General features: G+C 33.7%; 1 protein-coding gene across 1 annotated transcript in view; it reads left to right on the top strand.

Moving 5' to 3' along the window:
* Window positions 1–18,285, top strand: part of Znrf2 (zinc and ring finger 2) — a 105,448-nt gene extending 87,163 nt beyond the window's left edge. The window contains exons 4-6 of the mRNA XM_033755973.1: window positions 10,578–10,683; window positions 15,347–15,426; window positions 17,833–18,285. Coding sequence (XP_033611864.1) covers window positions 10,578–10,683; window positions 15,347–15,404 — 164 coding nt within the window. The 3' untranslated portion in view covers window positions 15,405–15,426; window positions 17,833–18,285. The remainder of the gene's footprint in view (window positions 1–10,577; window positions 10,684–15,346; window positions 15,427–17,832) is intronic.
* The last annotated feature ends 871 nt before the right edge of the window (window positions 18,286–19,156 follow it).

Raw genomic sequence — 19,156 nt, forward strand, 5'->3', positions numbered from 1 at the left:
TGGATTTCTTTTGGATGTGTTGTGACTTTGCCATTTTCATTCCTGATTGCCTGAATCTGAGCCTTTTCTTTCCTTTTTTTGATAAGATTTGCTAAGGGTTTCTCAATTTTATTTATTCTTTCAAAAAACCAACTCTTCAATTCATTTATTTTTTGTATCATTTTCTAATTTCTGTTGCATTGATTTCTGCTCTAATCTTTATAGTTTCCTCTCTTGTTTGAGCTTTGGGTTTTTCTTGCTGTTGTTTTTCTAGGAGTCTAAGAGTCATCATTAGGTTGTTTATTTGAGCTTGCTCTGTTTTCCTAATGTGGGCATTCAGTGCTGTGAATTTTCCACGTAGAACTGCTTTCGTTGTGTCCCATAAATTCTTGTATGTTGTACTGGCATTTTCATTTATTTGTAAAAACTTTCTAATTTCTTCTTTAATTTCCTCTATGATCCATTGATTGTTCAGGAGAGTGTTGTTCAATTTCCATGTGTTTGTGAAGTTCCTATGGTTTGTTATGCTATTGATCTCCAGCTGTATTGCACTGTGATCTGATAATATACAGGGAATGACTTCAGTTTTTTTGCATTTATTCAAACCTGTTTTGTGAGCTAGTATGTCATCTATCTTGGAGAATGACCCATGTGCAGCTGAAAAGAATGTATATTCTGATTTTGTGGGGTGGAACACTCTATAGATGTCTAGTAAGTCCATGCGTTCAAAAGCTTGGTTCAGTTCTAGTATTTCTTTGTTGATTTTTTTTGCCTAGATGATCTGTCTGTTTGTGATAGTAGGGTATACTACTACAATTGTATTAGTGCTTATTTGGTTTTTCATTTTACTTAATATTTGTTTTATATAGTTGGGGGCATTTATATTTGGTGCATTATATGTTTATGATTGTCATTTCTTCCTCTTGAATTGTTCCCTTTACAAGGATGTAGTGGCCTTCTTTATCTCTCTTAATCAGTTTTGGTTTGAAATTTGCTTTGTCTGCAAATAAGATTGCTACCCCTGCATTTTTTCTGGGCTCCTGAAGCGTGGAGAATTGTTTTCCATCCTTTCACTTTCAGTCTATGGGCCTCTTTTTTTTTTTTTTTTTTACTTGGTACCAGGGATTGAACTCGCGTCCTTGCACTTGCAAGGCAGGCCACCGAACCACTGAGCTAAATCCCCGGCCCTGTTTACTTCTTACTTTTAATCATCAGTATTAAAGACCATGTGAGATGTAGATATTATGACTTGCAATTTATTTGGAGAAAATAATACTCAAAGAGGTTTGTGACTTGTCCCAAGTTCAAGACTTTTTTTTTTCCATGAGACTGCCTTCCTTTACATTATCTCTTTAGATCTTCACAGCAGTCCTGACAGGTCAAGCAGGTTTCATTATTATTACCATTTTAGATTGCAGAAAACAAACTGATGAGAAGAGTCTTTTTTTTGCCAAAACTCACATAGTTAATATTCGGAACATAACTGCTCCATGCCAGATTACAGTGCTAGATGTTAAGCAGGTTATTTAATTCTGACCATTACCCTGAGAGATAGGTGTGGGTATTATATTCCTAAATAATTTGGATTAGAATTTGAACACAGAACTGTCTGCTAGACTCATGAGTGATATTTTTGGTTTAGTTTTTTACTATATCATATTACTCAAATTGCCTGACTCTTCATTCCCAGTAAGAACCTACATATTTCATAACTTAATAATTTTAAAAGTATATAGCAATAAATTAAGCTTGAAAATTGAATAGATATAATAGTTATTTTGTTTGTTTCTGCAGGTTTGGTGTTTTTCTAAGTGTTCAGCTGTTCAGTTTTTTTTTTTTTAATGTGGACAACTCCTTTAGAAAAATAATTGATTGAAGTTTAGCAAATCATTGTGGTTCTTGAGTTTTCTTTTTTGTTGATCTGTAACAAAGATGGGGCCTAGAAAAAGTATCTTAGTTTGATTTGAAAGCTGGAAAATAATTTGATAATCTAATGATTTCTTAGGTGACTTCTGTGACTACTTGTGATTAGGAACCTAGTTTTACATGATACTTCATTCTGACTTTGCTTTTAAAGACAAGTTAGAAAAAGACCCCCCCCCAAAAAAAAGCTGAATATCTTTAAATATGGAGTGAGAATCTTTTTCATATATTTTGTCTTTTTAAAAGTGTTTATAGTTTGGGTTTCATTTTTATTTTAGCTACATTTTTTTGGAGACAATACCAAAATGTCAATTTCTAAAATATTCCTAATAGTGCAGCTTGTTTTAAAAAGTCACTGAGTTGTAAATTCTATCTCCTTTTAAAAGAATCCTAATTTTACATACTTCTAACGGTGCAGGTAAAGGGTAGCTAAATTTTAAGTAATTAATTCTGTATTTAAAGCTATAGAAAGCATTGGTACTTTGTCATTAGCATCTAGGCAGAAAAGCCAATAATTCATAGTCAAACCAGAATAGTAAGGTTCTAAAAGGAATGGAAGCTGGCACCAGGAATGTCCAATTTTAGATTAATAATAAAAGTTATTCCCATGTTTTTATTGATATATTTAATTTACAGTAAAATGAGCAGCTCCTTTTTGTTAAATAGAATGTCTAAACTCTTTTTAAGTTCAATAACAGTGCATGAACCTGCAGTCTAGAATATAAACATTATCTTCTTTTAAACCAGTTAGAAATATCATAATCTCTAAATGTATTTATTAATTTATTCTGTGAGCCTCAGGTTTTCATTCTTTGAGTAATTGCTTCTTACTAATGTTGGAATTTTTTTAATTCTTGATTTTTCTAGGGATTATTTCACATTTCAGCTACTTTTGTTTTCTACTGCTATCATTGAGGGTTCAAGAACAAAAAAATAAATCTTCAGGTAAAATGCCTGATCCATAATAGTGCTTGGCATTGTATTTTGCTAAAAAGATCATTTGCATATTTGGATGCTTGATCTGAAAATAAGATTGTGATAGCGATTATAAAATTTTCGCATGGATTTTTCTTGGCTGCCTCTAAGAAATTCAATTTTACTTGTTTTGTGTTTTGTTTTTTAAGGAATTTTGGCTGTCTGCTTTTTTTATATGTTGTCTTGATTGGCAATAACTATATGGGTATGTGCTTGGACCTGCTAAATATTTTAAGTTTGCATTTTTGGCTGCTTAAATTTTAAATAATTTCTTTGGTCAGTATAGAATTTAAGAGCTTCAGAGGCTATAGTGAAGTATCAATTTACAAAAGTCTATATTTTATAAATGTATGTTCACTATGTATTATATATTATCATGTTTCATATTTTACCAAAACAAAATAAAAATGAAAATTCTGTTCCTTAGTTGAGCTGACCACATTTTAAACACTATTTTCAGGACATATGTGGCTAGCGGCTATCCCTGTGGACAGCTTTTATCAAAAAGTGATCTATTGAATAGGATTGTTTTAAAGTATGTGAATAGTTAAGTGGTAGTTCATTTCTGGTATCGATGTTTATAATAGTTTAATAACTCTAGAACATGAAACTTGTGACCAGTCTTGAGATTACTTCCTCTAAATAGGTAGCCATCCCTATTGAGTATTTGGAATTTAAGGTTGTCTAAACATAATTCATTTGCCTCAGAATCTGTGCTGTTTTAAAGTGAAAGTATTTTTTGTAGCAAAATTCATGAAGTAGGCAAAAGTCAAGGACTTAGCTATCCTAAACTTGAATGCTTGCTAATTGTAACTTTTGGTAAAATACTTAATGTTTTTGAGCTTCAGTTTCCTTTATATATAAAATGGAAGTAATAGTAGTTGCCTCATAAGATTAATCTAAAATTTAACTATGTCTAAAAGCACATAACAAAGTGAATATTTGTAATGCTTAAAGTATGAAATAAAGCCACGTTTATAAATTTATTAGGAAGTATCATTTGCATGGAGTTGTTCCCAGCCTGCTAATTAAAATAGGTGTCTAGAAGTGGCTGGTCATCATGTGGTTATTTGATAACATTGTGTAAATTTGAAACAGCTAGAATACCAGGATGGGAGGAAAAAAAATAGGAAGACATTCAACTTCTTTTTGGAGAGGTCTCATAATAAAACTGATATTAAAGAATAAAAGGATACCTTGGAGATTGACTAACATTTTTAAGATTATATAGCCAGCATTTGGAATGGAAATTCATATTAAGCTTTCAACTTGAAGTCTTATCCTCATGTCCTAGTGTACTGGCATGTACCTGTAATCTCAGCCACTCAGGCTGAGGTGGAGAGATTGTGAGTTCTACGTCCATTCTCAAAAATAATTAAAAATTACGCTCTTGACAGCAACATGCTATGTCTTTAATAGTAATCTCATTTCTGAGACACACATATTACAAAATCTCTAGGGACTTAGGTACTGTACATATAATTATTTTCTGTGTTGAGGCAGAATGTACCCCCAAATGATTCAGGTGTCAGTCTCTGGTTAAAATCACTAGTCTTGTTGGACATAGTGGTGCATGCCTGTACTCGGGAGGCTGAGACAGGGGGATCATCTAAGTTCAGGGCCAGCCTGAACTACAAAGTGAGACCCTGTCTCAAAAAAGCTAAAAAAAAAAAAAAAGTTTACTCTTTTCCACTTTTATAAAACTTTTATTACTTTACATGTTTAAACAGTGAACAATACTTTTGAAAAAGCAACATAACCTTAGTTTCCTGTTTGCAATCTTGTATCTTCATTGATCAATTCTTGTGGAGCTAGCCAACTAAGATTGTTAAATCTCTTAGTGTTCCCTTTTTAAATATAAACTTTGTCTAGTTAGTGGTCTGCCCTGAGCTATTCCCATCCTGAAGTGTTAACTCCTTAATTTCAGGTACTAGTAGCAAGGTGAACATTTTCAATTGATTCTAGATTTTTAATAATCTTTCCCCAACTATCATTAAGATACTTCAGAGTCCTGGATTTAGTGTTATTACCAGGCTTTACTTGATTATGAATTTATCATATCACCAATAAGTTTTTCACAGTTGTGAAACCTAGTTCCCCTTGTGAAGGCAAAAGGTCAAAATTTTGCTTTGAATGAGAAAGAATGGTCTCATATAAGTGATAGAAAGGAGGAATACTCTAGCAAACCCTCAGGTAGGCAAAATTTTATCACATTGCACTGAATTTCCCAAACTAAAAATGTTTGTCAGAATTCTCAAAGACATTGGCATAGGAAAAGACTTTATGAACAGATCCTCTGTAGCACAGGAACTGGCACAAAGAGTCAACAATTGGGATCTCATCTTATTAAAAAGCTTCTGCACTGCAAAAGAAACCACCAACAGAGCTAAAAGACAACATACAATGTGTGGAAAAATTTTCACCAGCTGCTCCTTAGACAAAGGACTATTATTTAGAAATATATAAAGAACTAAAAAAAAATCAGGCACACCAAATATAAAGACCCCATTCAAAAATGGGCATCTGAAATGAACAGACATTTTTCTCAGACAAAGAAGTAAAAACAGAAAATAAATATATGAAAAAATGTTCAACATCACTGGTCATTGGAGAGATGCAGATGAAAACAACACTGAGATTCCACCTCACTCCAGTAAGAATGGCTGCTATCAGGAAATCAACCAGTAACAAATGTGTGTGGGGTTGTGGGGAGAAAGGAGCTCTTCTTCATTGTTGGTGGGAGTGCAGACTGGTGCAACCACTGTGGAAATCAATATGGGGATACCCCAAACTAGGACTAGAGGTTCCATTTGACCCAGCCATCCCTCACCTGGGTATCTTTCCTAAAGAATTAAAAGAATCATACCACAATGATATATGCGCAACCATGTTTATAGGAGCACAGTTTGTAATAGCTAAAACTTGGAAACAGCCCATTTGCACATCAGTTGAAGACTGGATAAAGAAGATGTGGTTTTTCTATAAAATGGAGTACTACTCAGCCATAAAGAGTGAGAAACTAGTCATTCATACGATAATGAATGCATATTGAGGCCATACTTTTTTTTCTCATTGAGTTTATTGATACATTTTAGGTATACAGTACAGTTACATTCATCGTTGGGATCTTGTACCTTTACATGACAGGTCTTGGTTCTCATTTTTTCCCCTTATCCCTGCCCTCCGAGGGTCTCACTATATAGTTGAGACTGAACTGGAACTCACTCTGTAGCCCAGGTTGGTCTCAAACTCACAGCAGTCCTCCTGCCTCAGCCTCCCAAGTGCTGGGGTTACAGGTATGAGCCACCACACCCGGCTTTGAGGCCATACTCTTAAATGAAATAAATAAGACATACATATTTAAATACTGAATAGTTTGGTGTGAAAAACAAAAAGTGTAAATAAGATCCAAATTGTATAACTGACAATGTGAAATAGGAAGAAAAGGGCTAAGGGTGTAGGGAAAGTGGGAAGGGTGGGGGAAAGGAAATAAGGGAAAAGAAAAAATATGAAAGATGAAAAGATGGAAACAAAGTCTTTGTAAAGAGGGAATGGTGGAGGGGGTTAAGGGAGGGCAGGGGTATGGGTGAAAAATAAGCACCAAGATCACATAAAGGTACATGATCTGAATGATAAATGCATATCACATATCAATAAACTGTACTGTATATTTTAAAAGTACCAATAAACTCAATGAGAAAAAATAAATAAATAAATAAAAATAAAAATGTTGGCCAAACACTAAGACAGTTTAAATTAGAAGCAGGACTTTATAAATTTTGGAAAATAAACATTTGCAGCAGTAATCATGTAATAAAAATAAACTATCTTTCAAGTTGCTTATCACAGTGCAGTTGACAGTCAGTGGGTACAATATGTTAACATTAAGTTCTAATTTTCTGGGCACTGATAATTTTACAGATGATTTTTAGAAGTATGGTGAGCATTGGGTTGCTTCTTGAAATCACTGTAGTTTGGGATGACTTTTTCATTACTGAGGCTTAAAGGGGCTTAGATTAAAATTACTGATTTCAATAGTATTCTAAATTATATCAAAAAGGTTTTTTAAACTTAGTTCCTGCAAAATATGTGATGGATAATACTTGCCCCATTAATTTTTAAATAGCATATTATACAATATCCCTAAAATATATGCAATTCTGTTAATCATAACCAATTGGATTTGTCTTTATTGTACAAATTTTCTTACAAATAGGATAAGTTCTGGGCCGGGGATTTAGCTCAGTGGTTCTGCTGCCTGCCTGGCAAGTGCAAGGACCTGAGTTCGATCCCTGGTACCAAAAAACAAAAAAACAAAAACAAAAAAAAAACTGTTTAACAAATAGGATAAGTTCAGAAATAATAAAATGTTTTAATTTTAACTGTATTAAAATTATTCTCATCTCAAGAGGTATTTTTTTTGTTTTGTTTTAGTTGTGATGAAGTTTCACATTTATTAAAGGTAGGAAAAAACAGAAGAGTAGGGGAGAAAGGGTCTCTACCAGTTGAGTTTGAGCCAAGTGAAAAGGGAGGAAAATAAAAATTAAAACTTGCTACAGTGTAGCGTAGGCTGCCATGAAGAAACACAGTAGCAAGCACTTAATAGAAACTGTTCCTTTTTTATATTACCCACACTGGTGTCCTGTCAAAAACCTGTTTAAGGGCCCAGAATGTAGCTCAGTGGCACAGCATCTGACTGGCAAGTGTGAGTTCCTGAGTGCAGTTCCTGGGACTGAACTCCCAAAAAAGAAAAAAAAAAAAAAATGCAAAACCCTATTTGAGTTCTTGAGAGAAGTTCACATGTGAGGCTCTGAGAATTGTTTCCCACCTCCGTCTTGGTTGTCTCTTCCCAGCTAGTTTTAGCCACCCTATCTTCCTCCCTTGTTTCCTCTGAGAGATACATATCCCCATAGTTCTTTATGGTGGAGATCTCTGTCATCTTACAGCTACTTCTGGCTAGAAGGGCTGCAGTTCCTACCTACTGGGGAGCATGTGCTCTCCAATGACCTTGGGTATAGGGGCTCACTGGCTGGGTTGAAGAGGGAAAAAAAAGTTAGAACACAATGAGAAAAGAATTAGTGACTGTTGAGCTGTCTGTCAGTTTAATGAGGGAAAGATACTTTACTATTAGCCCAAATATAAGGAATGGGTCAGATTTCCATGCTTCCTTTGGAGAAGAATGTGTGTCAGAGAGCAATATCAGATAAATTGTCAAGAGCCTAAGAGCCATGGCCTTAGCAAGATCCCATTTTCTTATCTGTAGCAGCACTGGAGTCTTGCTTTTTGAAGCGATGTCTCAGGTCTTCCAGAAGTTCAAAGGAATAGCTTTTTTCTTTTAGGCGGTCTTTTTCTTTAGACAGTTCAAGTGGGGCTGGCTTTATCTAGGATCCTCTGAAAGTCAGTCTAGCTTTTTTTAAAAATAAATTTTATTTTATCTCATCTCCCCAACCCCCTCCCCTCCCTATGTACAAAAGCTTTGTTTCCATTTTTTCCTTCTATTTTCACTATTTTCCTTGTCACTTCTTTCCTTCCTCCCTCCTTCCTTGTTCCCTTTCCCATTTGAACACCTTCCTATTTCTCAACATCCATTATACATCTCAGTCTTTATTTCTACATTCAGTTTCTCACACCAGGGAAACAGTGCAGTATTTAAATATGTGTGTCCAATTTATTTCACTTGAGAGTATGACCTAAGGATCCATCCATTTAGCTATAAATGTCTGAAGCTCATACTTTTTATGGCAAAGTAGTATTCCATTGTATAAAAAACCCACATCTTCCTTATCCACTCATCAGTTGATGGGTATTTGGGCTGTCTCCAAGATTTAGCTATTACAAACTGGGCTGCTACAAATTCAGAAATGAATTTGGGAGTATCCCTTCCAATACTTATATCAGGATGCATTGGTGATATATTTTTAAAAGTTTAAAATGTGTTACCTTAGCCTATCAGTTGTAAGACACATTTCTTTGTCACACTTAACTCTGAAAATAAGATTTTTCTTAAAATCAATGTTATTGCCATAGTTTAATGCAGGTATCTTCTTACTTGGTGGTTTATTTAAAAAAAAAACTCATGTTATATTTTAAAAACTCACTGATGTCTTGGATAAAAAGCAGTGGTTGATTTTTTTATGGTTTATTATAAAACTTATATTTGTGTAATTCTTTATTATGGTGTTGTTTTATCTTTGTGTGAAAAAATCTAAGTGGTAGGAACATACCTTAAATTTAAATTAGAGGCCTTTACTAAGATTTGTTAACTTGCAGTCATTTATTTTGTTCTCCCTGCTCTCACTGTAGATGTATGTCTCTATTAAGCTGGCCCTCTAGCTGAATCTTCCTTTGAAAGATAGGACACTTGAACAGATGAAGAGCAAGAAAAGAAGTGGGTTGGGCATATAGGATGTGCGGTGGTGTGAGAGTAGTGGGTGAGACCTCCAAGGTCAAAAGAAGAGAAATGGGGAAAAGGAAGAAGTTGAATGAAGTAATAATATAGAGCTTTTCGTATTTATCCAGCTTTGCTATCCAGAAATCTTTTCCTGCTTAAGTCTGTAATATGTTAGCTTGTGAATTACTCAGAGTTAGCTAAAATAACTCCTAACATTGCCTAAGTTCAGCTGCTAAATTCTTCTTGTCTGGTCCTTTTCTTGTTTTACAGAAGTTGTCCTGTTACTACCTCTGGCTTGTACCTTCCCTTCCCTAGACCACATAATCTGTGTTTCCTCAGTGTGCTGGCTCAAGATGAGTAACTACAGGGGAAACACATGCTCTTGAACAGTTTTTATTCATACTCTTTAATAATGGCATATTTTATGCCTTTTGAAAGAATCACAAAAGATAACTAGCTTACACTTTCAGGCAAGATCATCATTAAATAAAATTTACCATTAAAATGTAATGTAAATTAAAATTTTGGTATAAAAGTTTATTATAAACTGAAAGAACTTTGTTTTGTTTTTGGTTTGGTTTTGTTTTTTGATACCAGGGATTGACCTCAGGACCTTGTGCTTGAAAGGCAGGCACAGTGCTACTGAGCTAAATCCCTGGCCCTGAAAGAACATTTTTTAAAGGCATATTTGTTTTATAATAAGGAGTTTATCCTTGGAATATTTAAACCTGCCCCCAAAAGCTTTTAAATACCTGCAGGACCCTCTGGAAGCCACTGTAATTGCTGCCTGGAGTCATGGAAAAAGATTATGAGAACGTGATGATTCTATGCCTGAAGTCATCAAGTTTCCCAAAGTTTCTTTCAGAAGTTACACAAAATCTTTGCTCTTCCTTTGCATTGTCTTGAATTAAGTAGCTTAAAAATGTCTCATGTTCAGGATTTTATATATTTTAGTATTTTAAAAATTATGTTTTATTATGTCTCTTCAGCCATATTACACTCAAATATTTTTGAGCTATCTTAGATACCAAATTAATATTGATTAGTAGGGGAAAGAAAATAAATTGCAAATAACTGATTTACTTTTGCAAGTTGGGAAATTTTGCACTATTCTTGCTTACTATGATGCTTCAATAAAATGGAAATGTGAAACCTGTCTGTAAGTAAACAGTATTCATTCATTTATGAATAATATTTCAAATATAGGTGCTGAGTTTTGTATAGTTCTCTGATCAAAGATATGCTAACTATGCTAGTGTTACTATTCAATGGCTAATTTTATTGTTCTGAATTCATTTTTTCTCTTCAGAGGATGTGCTGAGTAAAGATGCTGGGGAATGTGCAATATGCCTTGAAGAATTGCAGCAGGGAGATACTATAGCACGACTACCTTGCCTATGCATATATCATAAAGGGTAAGTTTATCTTTATGTTCACCATAGTTTTTAAATCTGTGAAAGGAGTAAGTTTGATTTTTACTTACAGGTAGGGATGGGGAAAAAAGCATAGAGAGAACAGAGTTAATAATACAAAATAAGGAGGTAAAATATCCAAATATATTTACAATAAGTTTTTAAAGAACAAATTCATTAAATTAAAATTGATGGAAGAGTTGGGATATGTTGTTGATAAACAGTACAATTAAGCATATATAGGTAAATACAGTAAGTCCCTAACTTATGAACAAGTTCCATTCTGGAAGAATGTTCTTAAGTCAGATTCATTCGTAAATCAGAGGGAGTCTTAGGTAAAAGATGCACCCTGTTCACCCTGTTTTAAGTAGGCTTTTAGATTTTTTTGAATAAGCATTAAGCTGTGTGGGACTCGATGTTGATGCTGTCCTTCATCTACACACTGAGAAGTTTTTCCATCTCCTCTATCACTTTACCATGCTTTTTGGGTATTATTGTTGACTTTATTGGCCCAGCAAACTTTACATACTCCATGATCTTGTTCTTGTTCGTTCGAATTGTGCCAGTGGTCGAAGTGATTCATGTTATAAGAACAAGTGACTCTGTCCAGTCTCTCAGTTATTTTCATTTTGTTTCCATGACTGTTGCTTTGCACTTCTAGCAGTGCACTCCACATTGCCACTGCTTTTCCTTTTGCTTCTGGACGTCCTGGGCTCTGAACACTGTGCTGTTGTATACTATCACACTTTATGATAAGCACACAGAAGCACAAATGTGGCAGTGTCCAGGAGACATGTGAGCCACTTCTGCAATTTGTTCCCATCTGTGAATGTTCTTAATGCAAGGTCCACTCATATCTGAAAGTTCACAAGTCAAATGTTTATAAGTCAGGGACTAAAAGACAAAGCTAGGGCTGGGGATGTAGCTCAGTGGTTCTGCCACCTGCCTTGCAATTACAAGGACCTGAGATCAATGCTCGGTACCAAAAATAATAATATTAAACATAAAAATCAGACAAAAAAGACAAAGCTAAACTTATGGCACAGAAAGTAAACTTTATAGATGAAAGCAATTACAAGGAATAGAGTCACTATAAAATATGTATACATTTCTATTTTTGTATACTGAAGATAGTCCCACAATATTTTTAAAACTTCCAGAAGAAATGGACAAATCTGTCCTCTTAATGGAAAATTTTAATTGAATTCTCATTTTATCAAGTGGATACATACAAAGTGAGTCAAGATCTAGAAAAATTGAACAGTAACGTTTACCAGGTTTGATCTAATTAATATGTATGTGTGCACTCAACATTGTACATTTTTTTAGGCACTCATAGAGTATTACAGAAATTGATCATGTCCCAGCCCATGAAGTATGTCTTACCAAACTATAAAGAATTGATACTACACAGAACTCTGCTGTATGACTACTATTACTAGACATGAATAATAAAAAGAAATAGTCCTCACATACACTTCTGAACAATTTATAGATCCAAGAAGAAATTATGATAGAACTTATTGGAACTGAATAGTAATGAAAAAATTTTGACATTTACTAAAGTAATCTTGGGGAGGGAAGGTTCATGTTGGAATGGATAGAAAAGTTGACATCAATAAATGAAGTATTTAAGAAATTGATAGTATCAGCAGAATAAGCACAAAGAAAAGATGACAGAAAAAATAATGAAATAATCGAATCCAACATAACCAAAAGTGGTTTTTAGGAAAAACTAATAGCAAAATTGCCTTGATAAGGAATAAATAAACAATAGAGAAAGGAAGAAGAGGGTCATGACATGATAGAAATTTAAAATAATTTTCAAAATTTAAAAAAAATGACTCAAAAGGAAACTGGAATCTTCAATCAGCTAAACTATTTTAAGTATTGACTAGCCTTGCAAAGCAACAAACATTTGAAAAAAAAGAAAAAGAAGGTGGGGAGATTTAGCTCAGTGACACCGTGCCTGCCTTGCAAGTGCAAGGCCCTGAGTTTGATCACCCAGTACCACAAAAAAAAAAAAACTAAAAAACAGGCCTTCAGATACAGTTTGGTAATGAGTTGTTCCAGACATTCAGAGAATACCATGTTAACAGTCGTCTTCTAATAATAGAAAAAAATGGATGTTTCTCCCCACTTATTTTATGGGAATATTATAAACTTGCTACAAAACTAGACATGGACTGGACAGAAGGAAAATTAAAAGATGCTCGTTTGTAAAAATCTGGAACCACATTAGGAAACCAATTTTAGTAATACATGCCTAAGTGATGATCCTTTATGACCAGATTTAATTTATGCTAGGGGTAAAAAAAACATGAAATTAGAACATTTATGCATGTAATTGATTAGGGGTTAATTACATTAACTAAAGGAGAAGGGCCAATTTATTTTATAAAATGTGAGGCTTTCAGTAAAATTCTGTACTTACATATTAGCGATTTTAAAATAAAAGCTAAGGTTAAATATAGATAAATTATTAAAATTAATGAGGATGTAGAGGGGTTGCCAGGTAGGAAATCAACATATGGAAATTGATTGCATTCATAGCCAAGTAAGAAAAAAGAAAATGTAGCTTTTATTTAAATAATAAAGATAACAGAAACTGGGCGTGGTGGTGCATGCCTGTAATCCCAGCATTCCGGAGGCTGAGGCAGGGGATCACTGTGAGTTCAAGACTAGCCTGGGCTATATAGTGAGTTCCAGGTCGGTCTCAACTACATAGTGAGACACTGTCTCAAAAAAACAAAACAAAACAAAATAATAAAGATAACAGAAACTACAAGACTTGTAAGACATTTATAAGACTTTGTATTACTGAAACTTTTGAAGCCTGATAGAAAAATATCATTAGGAAATGTTTTAATTACTTTGCTCGTTGCTGAAACAAAATAACTGACACACAAAGTTAAAAGAGGAAAGTTTAATTTGGCTCATAGTTTGTGAAGGTTTCAGTTCAAATCTGTCTAGCTTCAAGGCAGATGGGCATTACAGAGCAGGCAAGCAGAAGGCAGCAAGCAACCAGCAATGACCACACCAACCCTCTTTCTGTCTCTTATATTTCATCCAGGCTACCCACTCAGGGTAGGTAGCACTGACATCCTTGATCCCAGCATCACCTCCTTGATCCCAGTGTCACATATTAAATCCAGCCACGTCCAGAAAGTCCCACCTATGACTGCATGAGGCTTTCATAGAACATCAGATACAAGCCATAATGAGATCTGAAAGAAATGTAAAGTACACCATACCGTGTATAGGAAAACTCAGTGTCATAAAGATGTCATTTAACCTCACATTAATTTATATAGACAGTATTATCCCAACCATATCTCAACCAGTTTTTCATGTAACTGGATAAGATGATTGTATGAAATACATATAAGCCAGGCAGTGGCCACAGCTATAATCCCAACTACTCAGGAGGCTAAGGCAAGACAATCATAAGTTTGAGAGCAGTAGGGCAACTTAGCAATACCCTGTATCAAAGAAAAAATAAAAAGGGCTAGGAATGTAGCTCCATGCAAAGATCCTGAATTGCATCTCCATTACTATAAAAAATAAAAATACATATGGACCAAAGAGCAAAAACAAATCAAGATATCATGAAGATGCTTACAAAGAACACCATGGGGGAAGGGGGCTTGTTGTCCAATTCAAATTTATAAGACTATATTAAGATAGTATGGAAATAATACAGATAAACCATGGCTGTATGGAGAGATGCTGTGGTATGGGATTAAGACTCAAGGATTCATTTATGGAGTCAGGACTCTCAAGGTCTGCATCCCAGCTCTTCCATCAATTGGCTGTGTGATCTTGGCTATTTAGTTTTTTCTTTCTCTGAATTTGAAAGACAAGGAAGATAGATACCAACTTTATATAGATATGGGGAATTTAACTCAGTTAAATTTTGAAAAGTTCTGGCACTAATAGATACTACATAGAAGCTTGTAGAATAGGTTTAAAAATTGATTTGCTAGAAATCATATTACAGTGTAGTAGAGAAAAAATGAACAGTTCAATAAATGGTGCTAGGATAAATTTAATTCATTCTGAATGAATTTAAATTTAAATAATCACATGTGGCTCTGAACTACATAGACAGTGCAGATCTACATTGAAGATAATTATATGTACCCTAATAAGATCATAAACTCTTGTATAAATGCAAAAGGATGATGGTGTGCTTGCATATGTATATGCACTATAAAGTGTGATAGAATTAAAATAAACGTTAAGAAATCACATACAAGTATGGGCTTTTAAAATATATGTTCTCAAGAATTGAAATTTAAAAGCCGTTTTTATTACATTGATAGGTGGCATAAACAAGTTTGTATGTGCAGAATGGAATGTTTTAAAAATAAAAATATTTTTCCAAAATGTGTCCTTTAATTTTGAATATTGGTGAGAAGATAGTTGAATAGGGTATAACTATTTAAGCTTTAAACTACATATAGCATGATTTTGCAGACTTTTTCTTAATGGCTTATAATCAAAATATAATAAGCACCTACTTATATGCCAAATATAATCATTAAAATTGATTTTTTTCTCTGAAGATATAGTAAAGTCCAGTAGTAAGCATTTTTATTATGGCTGTCATGATATAAACAACTAGATTGTGTATTTAAATTTTTCTGGTTTTATTCTTTTCTAGTTGCATAGATGAATGGTTTGAAGTAAATAGATCTTGCCCTGAGCACCCTTCAGATTAAGCATTAGATGCCTATTCTAAAGGTAATTCTTCCTTTTTTGTTTTAATTGCTTTGTTAAATATTTGAATTACGCATTTCAGCTAAAAGTTGTATTAATCATTTATTCACTGAGGCAGATGTGTGGGCCTCTTGGTATATGTGTGTACTAGTATGTGTTTCAGATACTTATTTAGACTATTGTATAGAAAACTCACATGAAAAAATACATTAAAGGGGTAGAAAATTTTGCTCAATGAGACCATAGGTTCAATTGCCAGTACCCCACAAAGAAGAAAAGAAAACAAACAAACAAAAAAAACAGCTTCATTCTGAATAAATAATGTTGAGTAACTGCTAAATTCTTGGTATAGTTTAAAATCCATTCACTTCTAATTTTTAAAAATCCCGTGAAGTACATATTATATCCCATCTTCCCATTGAGAAACTTGAGGGTCAGAGTTGTTCAGTTCTTTGACAGCAAGAAGCTAGTTAGGGATTGCAGATCGAGCTCAGTGGTATAGTGTTTACCTACCAACTGCCAAAAAAAAAAAAAAAAAAGAGGGGGCCAGACTCATCAAGTTAAACATGTGAAATATATACAGGTTTTCATGTCTTTCTTATTTGAATAAAGTGGTTTAGGAAGGGAAAAAAAAAAAAAACAGAGGCAAGTTGCACCCAGAGTGCAAGGTCATGCCACTACCAAATAGAATTAAATTTCACACTTTTGAGCATGACTTCCAAGGTATGTTGTTAGGTAATTGTGATGGTTAATTTTGATTGGCCTCTGGGTGGGTCATAGAGGTGTGGCCATGAAAACTATATCTAGTTTTTGATCCTTTCTGGCTTTTCCCTTGCTTTCTGCTTCCTGGATGCCATGAGTTAAGCAGCTTTTTTCCCCATGCTCTTCTGCCATGATATTTCCACCTTAGAGCCAGTTACTTTAGTATTTTACATGCCAAATGTATCAAACTTTTGGCTACAAATAAATTTTCCCCTTTAGAGTCTTAGTACATTCAAGCTGCTATTACAAAATACTTCAGTGAATTTATAATGTGAAAAACTTACTTCTCATGGTTCTGGAGATTGGGAAATCTAAGAGAAGGCACCAACAGATTCGATTTCTGGTGGGGGCTTGTTCCTCATTTGCAGCACCTTCTGGATGTTCTGAGATAGCAGAAGGGTTAGTGGCCTCCCTCAAGCTTCTATAAAGATATTCATCCCATTCTTAAAGGCATGATTAATCACCTCCCAAAGTGCTTGCTTTGGCAGCACATATACCAAAATTGGAACGATACCTCCTAAAGGCCTCACTTCTTATTACTATTGTACTATTGTACTAGAGATTAGTTTTCAACATAGGAAATTTTGGGGAGACACATTCAGGCCACAGTACAGTAGATAACATTTTTTTCTGTGAGGTGGAATTTTATGATGTAAAACATTTTCTTTTATGCTTTCATCTGTGAACTCTTTAGTGTCACAGTGAGCTTATGGCATATATAGAACATGCATCTCATGTCAAAATACATGTCCTCTGAGCGTGGTGGCACATGTCTGTAACCCCAGTTACTTGGGATGCTGAGGCAATAGGACTGTAAATTATCTCAAAATAGAATTTTTAATAAGGGCTAGGGATGCAACTTAATCGTAATACACCCTGATTTAATCCCAAATACCAGGGTAGGGTAGTATATGTCTGTTAGTCTTAAACAACATCTGTTGCCTTATATATCTTTTTTGGTATAAAGAACCTAAATTTTGAACCTATATCCAGCAAGTTGAATATCAAGTCAGCTTTGTATTGAAATCAAACCAATGGAATCTATCTGTAAAGACCTTGAAGAATCATTCTTAAGAATCTATAGACATGGAGAAAAAAAGAATCTATAGACATGGAATATATTCACTCACATTTTTGTTTCTGTTATGACTATTTGTATTTGTCTGATCAATTCTTTACATCCTTCTACCCATCCTAGACTAAAAAGCATACAGATTTGAAGAGGGTTCAGTGTTAAAACATTAAAAAGAAAGCAATATACATCTGTCAGCATAAGAATTTAATTATCAGCTCAAAAGAGAAATACATAATATATGAGGTCTTAATCAGGAAATTATTAACTGTTTTTTCATTTTGGGGATTTCTAGTTATTTGAGGGAAATTTTAAAAATTAAGAAAATGTTTGTATATGTGAATATTTGTTACTTGGGTAGTTTTTATTATGGAAGAGGAGTGACTCTTACTATTAACTGACTTTTGTGATATGTTAAGCTTTAACTGGTCTTTTGTGTTTTAAATTGTTCCTTTACAGAACACTAAGAGTTTTTAGAATAGTAAAGGTGTTAAATTTTACAGTGACTCAGTGTTCATAAGAAAATGAATGTTGTTTTTTATTTGTGTTAGTATTATGGACCATGATTTGAGCTAAATTTTTTTATTTTTACACAGGTTTTCTTGTCTTTTCAAGATGCTTGAAAAATCTAGAGGACTTGAGGATCTGTCTCTGAAAAACAAAAATGTGGCTTATTCAGCCAGAAATCTTGAGTTCTTTGAGGCATGGTAATACAGAGATGGACAATCATACAGGAAAATAGCCCTGCTGAAGAGAGGACAGTAACCACAGAACTCAGTGTACCAAACTTGCATATAAGGGACACACAGGGATTTTGAAAATGCTGCACATCCCTCAGTAGTCATCTACATAGTTAATACTGATCAACATTTTGTATTCAGACGCCAAAGTTAACTGATTGAAAAGTTGAGTTACTTTTTATTCAGTTTTCTAGAGCTGTGCAACTAAGCTGTGTTTTGATATGTTCTGTTTTTTTAGTTTGGGGTCTGTTTCCCCCAACATAATGTTTCTGCATTCATCTATTCTAAAATTAAAAACAACATAATTTACTTCTTCTAAAGTCTTAATTGTGAAAACCAAGAAATGTAATCAAGCAGTAAAACATTCTCTGAATGTAGACTATGATCTCAAGTTCTTCCATTTTTTTCACCGTGTGTGGAAAATAGATTTCTACATAGGAAAGCTAAAATATGTTAATATTTTTAAATTAAAGGTTTAATATTACCAGAATGCTGTCCAAAGAGCAAATTAAGTTACATAATTACATTTTAAGTAATTAAATACAGAGTTGCCGTTTATGAAATATATTCTTTCCTTCTAAATGAAACTGCTCAGTGGTTAGCAGCAAATTATCTTGCAGCTATGCAACTTTTTAAAATATGATTACCAGTTTAAGTGCTGCCAGCTACAGTAACTTTCTTTTAACGGGTATTTTTTGTTTGTTCTTTTCATATCCATAATTATTTTGGTGAGCTTTGCATCTCCAGTTCCCACATTTGGGTAAAATGTTTAGCAGGTTGTAAACTTAGTAACTTATGAAAAAGGTCAAATAAAAATTTCTGAAGTGAAATTTGGAATAATTAGAGGGACATTTTATATACTTTTAAATGATAGAATTTAATTAGGATTCCAGATTTATAGCAATTTACATCTTTAATTTTCCAGATAATCTGGAAATTAGCATTTGATAAATGCTTTTTAAAGCAAATACAAAAATTTTGTTAATTTATAATTTATTGATGTTATTGTAATTGAAAATGTTATAGAGATTTTAAATTTTATCTTGTGTAGAAAGAAATGTGTTAAGCAAAATTATGTGAATAAATATTCCCCAAAAATACATTGAATGGTTAAAAATACTGGAAGATAGCTATCAGGGCTATGATAGTGAATGTCTTTTTTTTAATATCAAAAATACTG

Source organism: Fukomys damarensis, unplaced genomic scaffold (assembly GCF_012274545.1).
Source record: "Fukomys damarensis isolate Sample0158 unplaced genomic scaffold, DMR_v1.0_HiC HiC_scaffold_4, whole genome shotgun sequence".
NCBI classification, from domain to species: domain Eukaryota; kingdom Metazoa; phylum Chordata; class Mammalia; order Rodentia; family Bathyergidae; genus Fukomys; species Fukomys damarensis.